Below are 13,573 nucleotides of genomic sequence, written 5' to 3' on the forward strand. Positions count from 1 at the left end.
AATAAAATCAGACCGGTATCGTGGGCTCAACTTGAGCTACTGTAACCTCCTACCAGCTCTACGATGACCCCTACTTTCAGGGTCACTGTCGGCCTTCTACTCGGGAAATTCTCGAACGTGGGCGATGGGGCTAGGGTTATGCTTTTTTTCTCCAACTGTCGAAAGCGGAAATTTTGATCGTGGCTGATAGGCATAAAGCACGAATGATGGATTGTGGGATTGGAGGAAAAAGGATCGTATTTGGCTACGACGACCCAAACACCGGGGACCGAAGGCCTCTCGAATATCATGATTGTGTTCCTTTATTACCGCAAGCAACCAAACGGAGAAGCTTCCCCTGTCGCCTCTGCGTCTCCCTGCAGGTTAGAGCGAGCTGTTGTTATGGCCGATGCCACGTGCAGTAGGCAGTGTAACCGGACACGCCAAGTTGATAGCTAGTAGCGCATATGAGGAATTCGAATACCTATCATGGCAACGTCGGTTGAAGTACGTAGCCTTGCGGCCTCGGGAGAACCACGTCCCGTTTACCGACCAGGCCCGTCCGTAATGTCGAGCGTAAACGTCTGCGAAGTCAAGCACACTTCCACGCCTGAGGGACAAAGCGGACGACAGGTGTAGTGCGTATCTAAAGAAAGTTAGGTGTTCGTTTCGAATTATTTTTGGAACCGACCTTCAGATTCAACCTGACAGGTCAGCATGCTGATATTATCGATCTCGAACGGATATTAAAATTGAATCCCCGTAGCCTTAACACGTGATGCATGCTCATGACGCTATATTCGTTAGCCAGAGGAAGAGATGACAGCTCGCGTGTTGCAGAATAAGAAAATATCTGCGGCGCTATTGGGAGTACCAACTGTGCGAATCCCGAAGAGGTGGTGGTAGCAGTGGGGAGGGATAGTGAGCTAGGTCGAGACGATTGGTCTGTTCCATTGGGGGGGGATGTTGTAGACGATGTGATGGTCAAGGATTGGAGTCAATTCTCCGTTGCACAAGAACGCCACCAGAACCTTCATTTCGCGCTGTCGAATCAAGCTTCGAATCAGTCGAAGAGCATCCACTGCTCATGCCCGCCATTTCATTTCCATCCATAGTGTATTCATGTACTGGGTACATCGTAGCTTTATCGGTGGCTGTTTTTCTGGCTCTACACCCCTGTCGGCACAGCCCTACAGGGCGTCGAGGGCGTACGATATTCCTATGTCAGCGTGTGGCTGCATGTCAGACCCACGGAAGCCCCCAGCAGACCTGTCGACCACGATCACACACCGTGACACGCAGGTGGGAGGATAATGAGTAATACAGGGGACGAACGATCCTGCGCAAACCGAATCGTATCGGCTCTTTACCAGGAGTCGGTTCGATTTTCCCGCGCGAATTCGTCATGCTGATAGGGCTCCCACGGTTGAAACAAAGAGGTACATTTTACTATTGTGTACCAAGAGCCAGATGGATATTTCGAGAGTCAAAACCGCTTGGCGTTACTATACTTGTCTCTTCACGTCGACAATTGCTTGCTTCCTAACATAGACACGAGGCCCCGGACGAGTAGATTTTTTGTAGATACCAGAGCTAAGCCGCGCCGTGCAAGATTTTATGTACGGCTGATCGTCTCGAATTTGCGCGTTGGTATCCTTGCAGGACCAACGTACCAGCCCTGAAAACTCTTTATATCTCACGGGTTCCCACACCCAGTCCTACCCCTGAGGTTTGGCGAATTTAGACGTATCGCAAACGATCTAAAGTCGTATCCATCCATCTGACAGGTTTGTCGCCCCAGGTTTCGGCAAGCTGATGTTGGGCGCGCATGATGTAATAAGGCTGATATTGTTTAGTGCGCTAACACGTCTTACAGATATTGATATTCACCATGGTCGGCGTTCCTGGCAAGTACAAAGGCTGTAATACCTGCCGAGCTAGACGAGTCGCATGCGACAACGGGAGACCGTTTTGCAAGAAATGCACGGATTTTGGTCGCGAATGCGGCGGATACGAGAGGGAGGTTAGTAACTAAACTTCTGGCTCCTGGTCGGACCGAGGAATACACTCCCATAAAATTCGATGCCCAAGTCAGCTTTCCGTATACTCTCCGTCCGCACGCCCTAGTTGCTTCAGAAATCGTAGAGATAAATGACTGATAGTCGGGTGCGAACCAGACCGTATTTATAGTCGGCACTCAGGACGACAAAGGGAGATGTTCGTCTCATCCGCCACGGAACCAGCAGGGCAGAAGAGCCAAAAGCAAGGAGGTTCAGCAAGCAAATAAGCTGGATTTCATCGCTACCGAGCCATGGCAGCCCGCGTGGATCGACGCCATTTCGTTGTCGTCGGCTGCCGGGTCGCATCGCGTTCGATTCGTTGCTCTTCAGACGGACCTCAACTCCGCGATTCGGCCGGGAAGCGGGTCGCCACGCGGAGACGACGACGTCAGGTTGTCGCTAAAGGGTTTCCGCGCTCTCGACGTAAACCCGACGTTCGGCCGCGAACCTTTTAGTATGAAGTCTCGCTGTCTCGTCCATCTACCGCCGAAGAATAGCAATGGGCAGGCGACCAGTACTAGCACGGAAGGGCTTTGCGTATTCTTATACGAGGTGCGTCGGGATTCCTTTAACCGGCATATTTGCTGAACTAGAGGTCTAGCAAAACTCCTCGGCCGCTTATAGTAGCGAGGCGCTCTGGAAAGACTCTATTACCCTTACCGACCGGATCCGCGACCGGGGCCCCGCCGCGTACCAGTTTTTCCCAGAGCACCATTTCTTTGCTCGGGTGTATAGGCCCAGCGCTGTAAGTAAACAGCCGCTCGAGGGTATGCGGTTACTGATGCCTGAGGCAGATTTGGGCGGCCTTGCTTAACCGTCAGCCGACCTTCCTTTGCTCTCCCGAGTGGACCGTCGTACCGTGGGAACGACACCCTAGAACGCCGTTCGACGATCTACTCGACATAGTCGTTCTGTTACCGTCGGTCTTCTCGCAAGCGAGCTACGTAACATCCCTAGACGTGTCCACTTCTTGCCACCTAAAGGAAAAGGAGCTTTTGGACTGCTGCGTCAACATCGAGAGCCAATTTGATATATGGTATAGCATGCTGCACCAGAGGGTCAGCGAGTCGGGATCTATGCTATACTGGACAGTAGACGCGACGCATTACGACGCGCATGTGCCCTTCTCTAAAGTATTCAACTTCCCTTCGCCGTTGATGGGGTTGGTTCACGTCTACTACTGGGCTGTTCTTATCAGCTTTCACCAATGCATATATACGGTACTGAATACCATCGTCGAATCTGAGGGCAAGAGATCTCCCGGCGGTCTCGACATGATGCCTGAGATTTTGCCTGAGATACCTCTAGGGATAGATATCCAGAAATACCAGCCTTCTCAGACGAGAATCCTTGCAGAAAACGTGTGTCGAAGTTTAGACTTCACCCTCCAAACCGCGGGGCAGCCAGATCTCTTAGCTGCTCCCCTCTGGGTTGTGAACGAGTTCTATGATGGAATCGGACACCTTGGAGACGGTGAGCTAGAACGCTTATGGTGTACCAGCTTTAGGGGTAGATTGGAAGCAAAAGGTCGCGAAGTAAGTTTATGTTTACAAGAGAACAAATGGGTTGATGTCAAGCGGTTTGGATAGGTATGGTGACATTGGCAAAAGTAACTCTGGGCCTGGCGTAACGGAGGCGGGAGGGGGACTAAGGCACAGCCATGAATTTCCGTCCGATATGGATTTGTACAATAGATAATGCCTTATGCCTTCTCATCTGGTAGCTAATGTTGACGAGATCGTTCTGTTCAGTATTAAGAATATCAATTCCGTGTTATATAAAAGGGAATAAAGACCAAAGTGTTTAAGCCAATTAGGAACACAAGTTTGATCACGTAATCAGGAGTACCTAACTTGAGGGAGAGGTCGTATGTGGCGGTGCATACTACCTACTCGTAGGTACTTAGGTACATAAAGCTTTCTAAGTATGTATGTACCTATGTGGATGGATTGAGCTATATGTGGCTTGAGCTTCAGGCGTCCGCATCTAGGTAGCGTTTGGCTGCAGGGAGCTTCGTAACTCTGGCAGCCTTGCGTACCTTAGATACTCTCGTAACCTGCAAACCGCAAACCGTAAACCTCGTCGAATTCCCAGGTCATTCTTCGAGCTTTACCACTGCTCCCCACGCACCTTTACCTTTTCAGACTCCATCTAGACCTTTTCGTTTTTAACACATTTCACTATGGCGTCAGGATACGACAGAGCTCTTTCCGGTAAGTTTCTTTTCCCCGACTAACGTTCCCAACGACGAAGCAGCTTAGCTGACTATATATACCTACAGTATTCAGGTTCGTATGAAATTAGAGCACCGCGAAGTATACCTTTCTTACGCATCTGTAGTCCGGACGGACATGTCTTCCAGGTGGAATATGCCGGGGAAGCTGTCAAGCGAGGTACGAAGACTACTAAGCAGCTCAATCGCTCGAAGCTAACGCCGTCCAGGTACCTGCGCGGTCGGCGTCAAGGGCGCAGATATCGTCGTGCTCGGTTGCGAGAAGAGGTCGGCTATGAAGCTGCAAGACACGCGCATTACTCCTTCCAAGATCGGTCTCATCGACACCCACGTCTGCCTCGCATTTGCCGGTCTGAATGCCGACGCCCGAATCCTAGTAGACAAGGCGCGACTAGAAGCGCAATCGCACCGCCTCACAGTTGAGGATCCCGTATCGATCGAGTACATCACCAAGTACGTCGCCGGCGTACAGCAGAGATATACGCAGAGCGGTGGTGTGCGACCCTTTGGAATCAGCACGATGATCGTTGGCTTCGACAAGAACAGCAAAGTACCCAGACTTTACCAGACCGAGCCGAGCGGTATCTACTCCGCATGGTATGCATATTCGTCTTCTATGATTGCGGCGGGGTAGTACATGTGCTAATCCACTATATAGGAAGGCAAACGCCATCGGCCGCTCGAGCAAGACGGTCAGAGAATTCTTAGAGCGCAACTACAAGGAAGACATGGATCGCGAGGCAACCATTCGGCTGGCTATCAAGTCGCTGCTAGAAGTCGTGCAGACGGGCGCGAAGAACATCGAGATCGCCATCATGGCCCCCGGAAAGACTCTAGAGCTGCTACCGGTGGAAGATATCGAGGGTTACGTCAAGAACATCGAACAAGAGAAGCAGGAAGAAGCTGCCAAGAAGAAGACAGGCCGGACGCCAGGAACCGGTAGCGCGGCCATCTTGACTAGAGAGCAAGGCGGCAGTGATTAAACATGAGACGTAGCCAAAGCTTTACGGACCTCTAGAAAATAAATCATAGGGCATGTCATTATTTGTACACTACCCGCCCAGAAGCATGCATCGTCCTCCGTCTCCTGGTCCCATTCTGTTGTCCTAGAAGTCTAAATGTGTGGTATCATATAAATGCATCGCTCTGCAACCCAGAATCATGCTCGTCGTAATTTTCTATTATAACCTGGGTCCCCTTGTTCAGCCGAGCTTATCCGCATCGCTCTGAATGTCGAAGATAGTCCTGTTCTGATTTCCTTTTACCCGCTCGTCCTTGAGCATACGGTTGTCCATCCGCGCGTCCTCGCCTTCGACCGTTAAAGCGGGCTTCGGCACGACGGCGTCGATGACGAAGTGGTTATCGCAGTGGGGGCAGTACTCGTCGGCCTCTTCGAACTCCTGGGCGTCCTTGCGGAAGCACTTCTTGCACTTTTTGCAGGCGAACGTCATCTCTAGGCTCTGCTGCAGCTGATGCGACTCCTGCTCGTGGTGGCACTCTGCGCAGTCGAACCATTTTTTACCTAGGCAGGGAGCGTCAGTAGTCATCTAAAGGGGTGCGTGTAGATGAATAAGGCCACGAGGGTGTTCGTAGGAATAGTACGCGTAGAGGAGCATCTCAAGAACATACAGCATGGCGAGCGGATCGCAACTTGAGCATTTAAGACGTGCTTGCTGTACGACAGTTAACCTTCATATTAGAAACTTATATGTAAATTCTTAGGCTTACCACATCTTGAAGAGGTATCAAGTCTGACGGTACACTATCAACAACTATTTTGGCAACTCACGAGCAGATTCGCTTTTTAATTTGTTACGCGTTATGAATTTTAGAGTAGGTTTCTAATCGGTTCCTTATCCTCGGTGGAAAATGATTACCTTATTGCGGGGTCTTAGCGCAGTTAGTCCCTATCAAACAGCCTTTAGCGCATCTCCGGAATCTTGGCTACGAGATGTGAGGCTCAACTCATCTTTAACCACAGTGCGCTCAGTTTATATGTGAAGATTTACCCTTCCAAAAAAAAAAAATCGAGATCTCGAAAATATTCCTTGTATGGTTCTTATATCAAAAGCATGGTCAAATGGAGTATGCAGTTTTCGATCTGAAGACTCCTCGACGATCTCCAATGAAAGAGATGAAACCCACGACAACAGATACAACAACAGGTACAAGGATATCAAGTCTATAATATCTATTCTATAGATATTTCTATCCAGGATCATAACAAGAATAACATCAAAGGACAGCGCATACAAGTCTCCACCGCCGGAATTCATAAGCCATACATGCAAGTCCTAACTCCATTCTGCCAAGTATAATTCAAACCCTTCCGAAGTAGCTCGTCCCATGCACCCGTACGTTATAGCCAATCTATTATCATTTCGTCGAAGCAGTATCTTTCAAATTATCTCCTCAAACCCAATCCTAGTACTTGAACGCAATACCGTCGTGGACCAGATTTAACCCTCCTCTACCCCTAGCTTATCCCATAACAATCTTTTCATCTCTTTGCCCGTGGATATAATTAGGCCCTGAAGCAGTTGAACTTTCCAAAGCTGAAGCGCCACGGTCCTCGATGTACGCCGTGTCGACCGGCAGTGACGTTGGTGCCGAAGTGGCGACCGCCGAAATTCTTAGAATAGAAAAATGGCATTGTTGGTGGTTTGTGTTGGTAGCTGTTGAACTGACAGGTAAGAATGTTGTTTGGCTCATCATACGTTGAATAGGAGTTTTGGCTCACCTTTGGTTCTGGTTTATAACGCCTGTGGATGTAATATCAATGACTTGGTAACCTAAGTTTTTAATGATGTTCAGTAAGAAGTTGATATGTACAGACGAGAAGAGTTCTATAAAGTATTTAAATACATAAGGCAGTAATGGGAATGCTCCAGTCTTTTATATTTATTTTGGCAGAGGTGACCTGATGGCAAGCCACACGACAACCTGAACTTAGACGAATTACGTCACACAAGAACAACCGGCACTAAAACTAAGCTATTTGATTGGCTTGCAGACCTTGGCATGCTGCATGATTAGATAACTGGCATATGCAGGCTTAGCAGGGCACATAGCCACAATCTCTAACCCCGTTCGACTTAGCTCCACTTCTACTTAGTTAGAACTTCAATGTCAGCTGCTTCAATGTTCGATCTTCATCTGATTTCAATCTCGAACCCTTTCGCTATTCCGCCCATTCAACGTTACTCTATTAGCAATACGATGAACTTATCTTGGTCTCTCTCTCTCTCTATCTCTCTCTCATTCTCCATGAACGGGTCTATCCCCTTCATGATATCTTCGGAGACCTACGCGCTCTCCACCAATTAAGCTAACTCGGATGTTAATTGCCGGTTTGCGATGAGCTGAAGATGAAAATGGGAAATGATTGGCCTATATCCTAGCAATTTGTACTTCGTAAATACAAAAGAGCCGACCTCTCGTGCAGCCCTATAGTAATACAAGGGTAGGTTACAGCATTACTCCCGTAGCTCAAGAATCCTATAAGCCCCCTATCAGCCCATCCGTCGACGTGAAAATGAATTGTTTTTGATCCCTTCTACGCCTCCGGGAAATACCACCAAGTATTCGTACACGAACCTAAAGAATGTCCACCAGCGAGTTTTCCGGCTGGGCCATTCGCCGAAACGGCTCTTGCGTTGGGGAAGTTGACTGCGGCGTTACCAGAGATCCCTTTCACGCCTGCTGCCCTTCCTCGGCGGAATGTCCAAGCCAGTATAACGTAGCTTGCTGCCCATTCGGCCAAAACTGCACGGCGGCAGCTGTCGAGACCCCGAAATGCGCCAACGGATCGTGGGCCATGTTTGACAACGCAGGCTTCTTCTGCTGCGAAAAGGGCTATATAGGCTACAACTATCGCGGTACCGACGGGTGTTCTAAATCCGGGATAAGCCTGCCAGACGGCGCATTGCCGCTTGCCGAGATTTCTCAAGGTACAACTATGTAAACCGTTAAATCTATTGAAACGACGGGTAAACTGATCTTACCCGCTCTGTCTATAGCCAGCTTCTCCTCGAGCTCGACGACATCGACAGCAACACCGACGGCAACACCTACGCTAGATTCGCAATCTAGCTCCGACTCCGACTCCGATTCCAACCCGAGCAGTTCTGCCCTCGTGGGCGCGATAGTTGGGGGTGTGCTTGGAGGAGTCGCGTTTCTCGCGCTTGTTATTTTATGTTTATGGTTCGTCCGCCGAAGAAAAGCCCGACTCGAAGAAGCTGCGCAGAGTTTTATGCTGAACCAAGAACCTCCGATCCCAATAAGAACCGAGAAATATGCGGCAACAGTCGCGCCTGGTCAAGTAGAGATTGACGGTAACTCCCGGGCTGAGTTACCGAATGACGCTGCTACGAAGCCACATGAGTTAGCTTGAAGTTTGTGAATAGGCGAAACCTGAATTTTACGGGACGCGGGAGAGCCGGTAGATTGGAAGTTATCGACGCCACAGTTCCACAGAAGTGGAAGAAGAAACTATGTGACAAGTCGTTTAGAAAGGTGTTACATGTCACATTCTCACAGAATATCGTGTACATATCATAATTATCATGCATAGAGTCATCCATTCTTGAAAATATTTAATATATAGACGGCCATCGAACCCCGCATTTTATCATATCTTGGCATACTTCGGCGTGTTCAGACTTACGGAAAGGTCGAAGAAAACTTATACGCTTTAATCAATGCCGCCAGTATTGCAAACAGCTTGATATTGTGTACTAGGATATTATACTCTTAATTTTACCGACTCGTGGTAAGGCTAGTAAACAATATCACTTCCAAAACTGAGGATGTAGAACGGGTTTCTCTACCAACCCATCAACTTCACAGAAAACTTGAGCTAACAAAATGATGTGTGAATATTCGAGCTAGAATAATGCTGTTGTCGGTTTCTCTCGTTGTAAACTCATATAGTCCAACATTCTAAGTTAGGTATGTATCCTCAAAAAGGAGACCGTAGAGAAATTATACGTTATGAAAGATGTCTCTCATGTGCAACTAGGTCTTTTCCCTTTACAAAGACTGAGTTTATGGAGGCTCTATAGTTTTGTCCTCGGCTACCCAGGACCCTAAGCCAAGCGAAGGGGAATCATACCTCACAATAACAAAGACTATTTTAGCAATTATCTGTTAAATTAGAAGCCCAGGAATTTCAGCTATAAATTGATCTGACAGGTACTTGAGCTTCGACACGAAGGAGGCCGTTGTTGCACAAATAAACTCGTAGTCCCAACTAAGAGACTTGAATGATATTTCCCAAAGCATCAACAATGACGAACTTTTCGGCCTGACACACCAGATTTCTACAACAATCCTCAGGACGAATGTATCAGGCAAACAATATATATTAATGCTATAGGATATATCGGTGGTTCCTCGGGCCCGACGAGACGCAAAGAATCCACTTCAAGAGCTCCTTACGTATGCCTCGTTACGCGTAGCCATGCACCCCCAGCACGCGGCCGCCAAACGTCTTTCTTGCGTAGGAAATACTGTTGTTTATTTTAAGCGCATCAAAAACAAAAAAATTACATGACGAGTACCGAGAGGGGTGCGTTAGGAATATGAAAGGCATCTGGTGGCTTAGCCTCCAACACATTACGAATCTGGACCCACGGTCCCGACTGAGCGGGCGCCATCAGCAAGCCACGGCGGATGTGACAGGCCGAGAGCAAACGGCATCCTTAATATATGGGACTCCCTTGGCGAATTGGGGGTCGTACAAGCCGGCGCGGCAGGGCGGTCGGCTTCTTCCGTCTATTTCTGTATTGGATGATATGATGTGCTGCATATCAGCCCGTCGCAGGATAATTATTCAGTCGTTTGCGTATTTTACGCGTAACGAGCCTCCTGGGTTTCAAATCCGCCTTTGGCGCAGCGACGGGGAGGTGGCAGGATTGCGAAACTTCTTACATCTGTCTCTTGGAAGCGCAAACCGATCGACGGATAAATGATAATGTGAAATTGTCCTTATAAACGTAGCGTCTTTCCACAATGGATTTCTCACTTCGTAGCAAACAAAATTATATCGTCGAACAAGGAACTTAACATCGTCTATAAAATTTTCGATCCGCCAAATCATTACCTTCCCAACTTTCAGATACAACACCTTTGTCAACTACCATCTCAACAAAATGCTCTTCAAAACTCTTCCGCTCGCAGCCTTAGTTGCCGTCGCCCTCGGCTTGCCTGCTCCGCAGCAGCCCAGCATAACCCCGAGCTCAGTTCCGACAAATCTACCTCAGCCGGGAGATTCGAACGGCGGCTGGCCCTCAGCTATCGACGGCGACCACCCTATTCCTTCCGGTTTCACGCCGCCTGCTGGTGGCAGTTTTACCGGGCTGCCGAGCGGATTCCCTAGTGTCTTTCCTAGCGGTCTTCCTAGTGGCCTTCCCAGTGGCTTCCCTACAAGCCGCCCAACCGGTCTTCCTACTGGTTTCCCTAACGGCGGTGTTCCCACTGGCGTCCTGACCGGCCTCCCTACCGGCTTCCCTTCGGTTCCTTCTGGCTCACCTTAGGATTTACGATGGCGAGGTAGCGCCAAGGGCCATGACGAGAAGGAATCATTAGCTGATGAAATGGGATGAGCTTAATGTTAGATATTACACGAGTTTACCTCGGGGGTCCCTTTCTGATATTCTCGTTTTCATCTACATCCCCGGGTTCATCTCCGAAGGGTTATAGTATGGTCCATGGTCTTGCTTCTTGGGTTTTGTTAGTTATCATTTGTTTTGAGCTATAGCTAGATACAAGGGGGAGTTGGGGCTGGTACTGGTCAGAGCTAGTCGCAATATTAGTGTTGCATTGAATATAGAATGAGCTTCCAGATGTGTTTCATTGCATAAAATATTATGCGACTGTATATGGTAGTTGATAAGGATGCTAGGCAATCGTTACTTACCCTAGATCCTACTCAATAATATAATCGCTGCCACTGTCTAACAGAAGAGAAGGAAAACGTATTTCACGCTTTGCGAAGAGTCCAAGATTAGAAACGTATATGAAGTATAATAAAGGTCCAAGATACATCCACGTAGATGACGCCCGCGTCAAGTGCAGTATAAAAAAGGGGTAGGTATGGGACAGTCCTATGGCTCTTGGCTGACGAACTGAATATGTAAAGGGAATATCATCCATGTCGCTTCCCGTTCTATTCTAATCTCATCCTACATACAATTTACCTTTATCGTCCTAACGTATTCGAGTTACAATTCGGCTTGGTAACGAAGAAAACATCTAAGCACTACCGTCGATAGGGGCTAATTCATAGATCTTTCTGTGTCGCTACTAGGGCTAACTCGAAAGCTTCGGCGAACGCGACACAGTCCTCGAACGAGTTGTACAAGGGAGCGGGGGCGACACGGACTACGTTTGGCTTCCTCTCGTCTATGATGACGCCGCTCGTCTCTAACTCCTTCATCACCGGGTCTAGGATATTGTCTGCCAGCAGCAGGCTTAGCTGGGCACCGCGCTGGTCCGGGTCGGACGGCGTGATAATTCTGAAGAGCTGTTTGGCATCTTCTGATAAGAGGGAGAGGCACTGCTCGAGGAACGCCGTGAGCCTCTTAGATTTCTCTCGCAGGGGCGACACTCCGCCGGCAAGTTCGAAAACCTCGAGCGAGGCGCTTAGACTTGTGATGTCGAGGATGCTGGGGTTGCTCAGCTGGAATCCGGCTGCTCCTTTTACGGGGTGGAATTTGGTCTCCATCTGGAAGCGGGTTGCCTTGTCGTTTCCCCACCAACCGGACAGTCGTTTACCGTATCCTCTCTCGGGTTCCTCGTCGGCGATCGTGGTGGTCACTAAGCTGTTCCGAGAATTGATGAACATACCTCCTATGCAACCCGGACCGCCGTTCAGGTACTTATACGTGCACCAGGCCGCGGCATCTACGTCCCAGTCGTGCAAGTGAAGGGGAACGTTGCCCACCGCGTGCGCTAGGTCCCATATGATGAAGATGTTGTGCTTGTGCGCATACGCGGTGATGGTTGGAATATCCAACAGCTGGCCGGTGTAATACTGGACGCCGGGCAGCAGGATCAACGCCGTGTCCGACGCGTGTTTCGAGATGATGGACTGGATGTCGTAGGTGGTGATGAGAGCGTCCTCCGAGTAGGGCGACTCTATGGTCACCATGGACGTGCTTGGGGAGAGACCATGATGGCGGATCTGGCTCAGCACGGCAAACTATCACGTCTCAGCGAACGCACGTCTGTCGTCATGCGGATCATCTCTTACATGATCGCTTGGGAAGGCCTTGCTTTCCAGGATGATTTTGTGCTTCCCCTTTGGATCCGGACGATAGAAGGCGGACATCAACAGGTGCAGGTTCGCTGTCAGCGTCTGCATGACAGCTACTTCTGATTCATCCGCGCCTACTATGGAGGCCATCGATTTGGCAGCTCGAGCGTCGGCGTCGAGCCATGTCGGCAGAGGAGAGTCGTCTAAAGGCTTAAAGTGCCCCTGGACGGCCTGGGTGGACCAGGTTTGGAGATACTGGTTGATGCGAGTTGCCGTTCTTTTGGGTTGCAGTCCGAGAGAGTTGCCGCAGAGGTATGTGCATGCGATTGTCTCATCGGCTGGGGCGGGATCGTTACGATCTAGGGAAGTTCAGTACGAGCTGACGGATCATGGTTGCTGCAGACCGGAAAAGGCAGTTCACCTTGTTGCTTCTGTTGCTGCGGCTGTTCCAGTGTCGTTCGTTTAATATCAGCCTTAGTGGGGACTTGAAATTCGTCTCTTAAATGACGGAGTCCATCCTCCCCATCTAAGATTTCAGCCTGAGCACGAAGATTCGAAAAGTGCGATTGGTCGGATGAGGCGTTCATTCTAAGTCAGAAAAGGGAATAGTTAACTAGTAATAATGTTATTTGTATGGGATTATAAAATATGGTCCACGCGCGAACTAATTCGATGAATAATAACCGCAATTGCGTTTGTTGAAGATGGTAAGTGGTAAATGGTGAATGGTGAATGGTGAGTAGGTAGTGAGTTACTTCCCGTCAGTCCGACTTTGCTTTTTCTCTCGATAAACCCCGCGATTCGACTCCAATCTTTGCGGCAGTGACAACCTCTCTGAACCTTAAACCCAGACCCGAATATGGTAGGTGGGGTAGAAAAGACGGGATTGGGGCGATCTTACTGCAAGCAATTACGTTGTTACATAACGCGTACCTAACCCGACACCAACTTCGATTAAGCGAAGAAAGTGTTTAGTCATGGCCCGTCTAAAAAGACAAATCGATCCAACTTACTTACGAAACAAAAATCCAACGAGCCGACCTA

General features: G+C 49.0%; 6 protein-coding genes across 6 annotated transcripts; 4 read left to right on the forward strand and 2 right to left on the reverse strand.

Moving 5' to 3' along the window:
- Positions 1-1,870: 1,870 nt before the first annotated feature.
- Positions 1,871-3,628, forward strand: F4813DRAFT_382719 (uncharacterized protein; the record flags this gene model as incomplete). The annotated part of the gene is made up of 4 exons (XM_049245848.1): positions 1,871-2,002; positions 2,157-2,591; positions 2,641-2,784; positions 2,834-3,628. 4 exons carry the CDS (start codon positions 1,871-1,873, stop codon positions 3,626-3,628), a joined length of 1,506 nt encoding a protein of 501 aa, XP_049096233.1.
- A 344-nt stretch (positions 3,629-3,972) lies between these two features.
- Positions 3,973-5,307, forward strand: F4813DRAFT_371199 (proteasome component PRE6). The gene is made up of 5 exons (XM_049244590.1): positions 3,973-4,252; positions 4,321-4,327; positions 4,380-4,432; positions 4,482-4,869; positions 4,931-5,307. The coding sequence occupies exons 1-5, from the start codon at positions 4,222-4,224 to the stop codon at positions 5,253-5,255; spliced, it is 804 nt and encodes a 267-aa protein (XP_049096234.1). The 5' UTR covers positions 3,973-4,221; the 3' UTR covers positions 5,256-5,307.
- Positions 5,308-6,104, reverse strand: F4813DRAFT_371200 (zinc finger protein). The gene is made up of 3 exons (XM_049244591.1): positions 6,001-6,104; positions 5,902-5,945; positions 5,308-5,794 (listed from the first exon to the last, which is right to left on the reverse strand). The coding sequence occupies exons 1-3, from the start codon at positions 6,003-6,005 to the stop codon at positions 5,475-5,477; spliced, it is 369 nt and encodes a 122-aa protein (XP_049096235.1). The 5' UTR covers positions 6,006-6,104; the 3' UTR covers positions 5,308-5,474.
- A 1,161-nt stretch (positions 6,105-7,265) lies between these two features.
- On the forward strand, positions 7,266-8,890 carry F4813DRAFT_371206 (uncharacterized protein). The gene is made up of 2 exons (XM_049244592.1): positions 7,266-8,222; positions 8,292-8,890. Exons 1-2 carry the CDS (start codon positions 7,877-7,879, stop codon positions 8,663-8,665), a joined length of 720 nt encoding a protein of 239 aa, XP_049096236.1. The 5' UTR covers positions 7,266-7,876; the 3' UTR covers positions 8,666-8,890.
- Positions 8,891-10,334: 1,444 nt separating this feature from the next.
- F4813DRAFT_210959 (uncharacterized protein) lies at positions 10,335-11,181 on the forward strand. The gene has a single exon (XM_049239668.1). The coding sequence runs from the start codon at positions 10,425-10,427 to the stop codon at positions 10,806-10,808; it is 384 nt and encodes a 127-aa protein (XP_049096237.1). The 5' UTR covers positions 10,335-10,424; the 3' UTR covers positions 10,809-11,181.
- Positions 11,182-13,568, reverse strand: F4813DRAFT_211210 (kynureninase). Its single transcript, XM_049239673.1, has 5 exons — positions 13,543-13,568; positions 13,431-13,477; positions 12,951-13,142; positions 12,527-12,888; positions 11,182-12,475 (listed from the first exon to the last, which is right to left on the reverse strand). The coding sequence occupies exons 3-5, from the start codon at positions 13,114-13,116 to the stop codon at positions 11,555-11,557; spliced, it is 1,449 nt and encodes a 482-aa protein (XP_049096238.1). The 5' UTR covers positions 13,117-13,142; positions 13,431-13,477; positions 13,543-13,568; the 3' UTR covers positions 11,182-11,554.
- Between the last annotated feature and the right edge of the window lie 5 nt (positions 13,569-13,573).

The sequence above is a fragment of the Daldinia decipiens genome (assembly GCF_022478715.1).
Source record: "Daldinia decipiens strain CBS 113046 unplaced genomic scaffold F4813scaffold_38, whole genome shotgun sequence".
Taxonomy (NCBI): domain Eukaryota; kingdom Fungi; phylum Ascomycota; class Sordariomycetes; order Xylariales; family Hypoxylaceae; genus Daldinia; species Daldinia decipiens.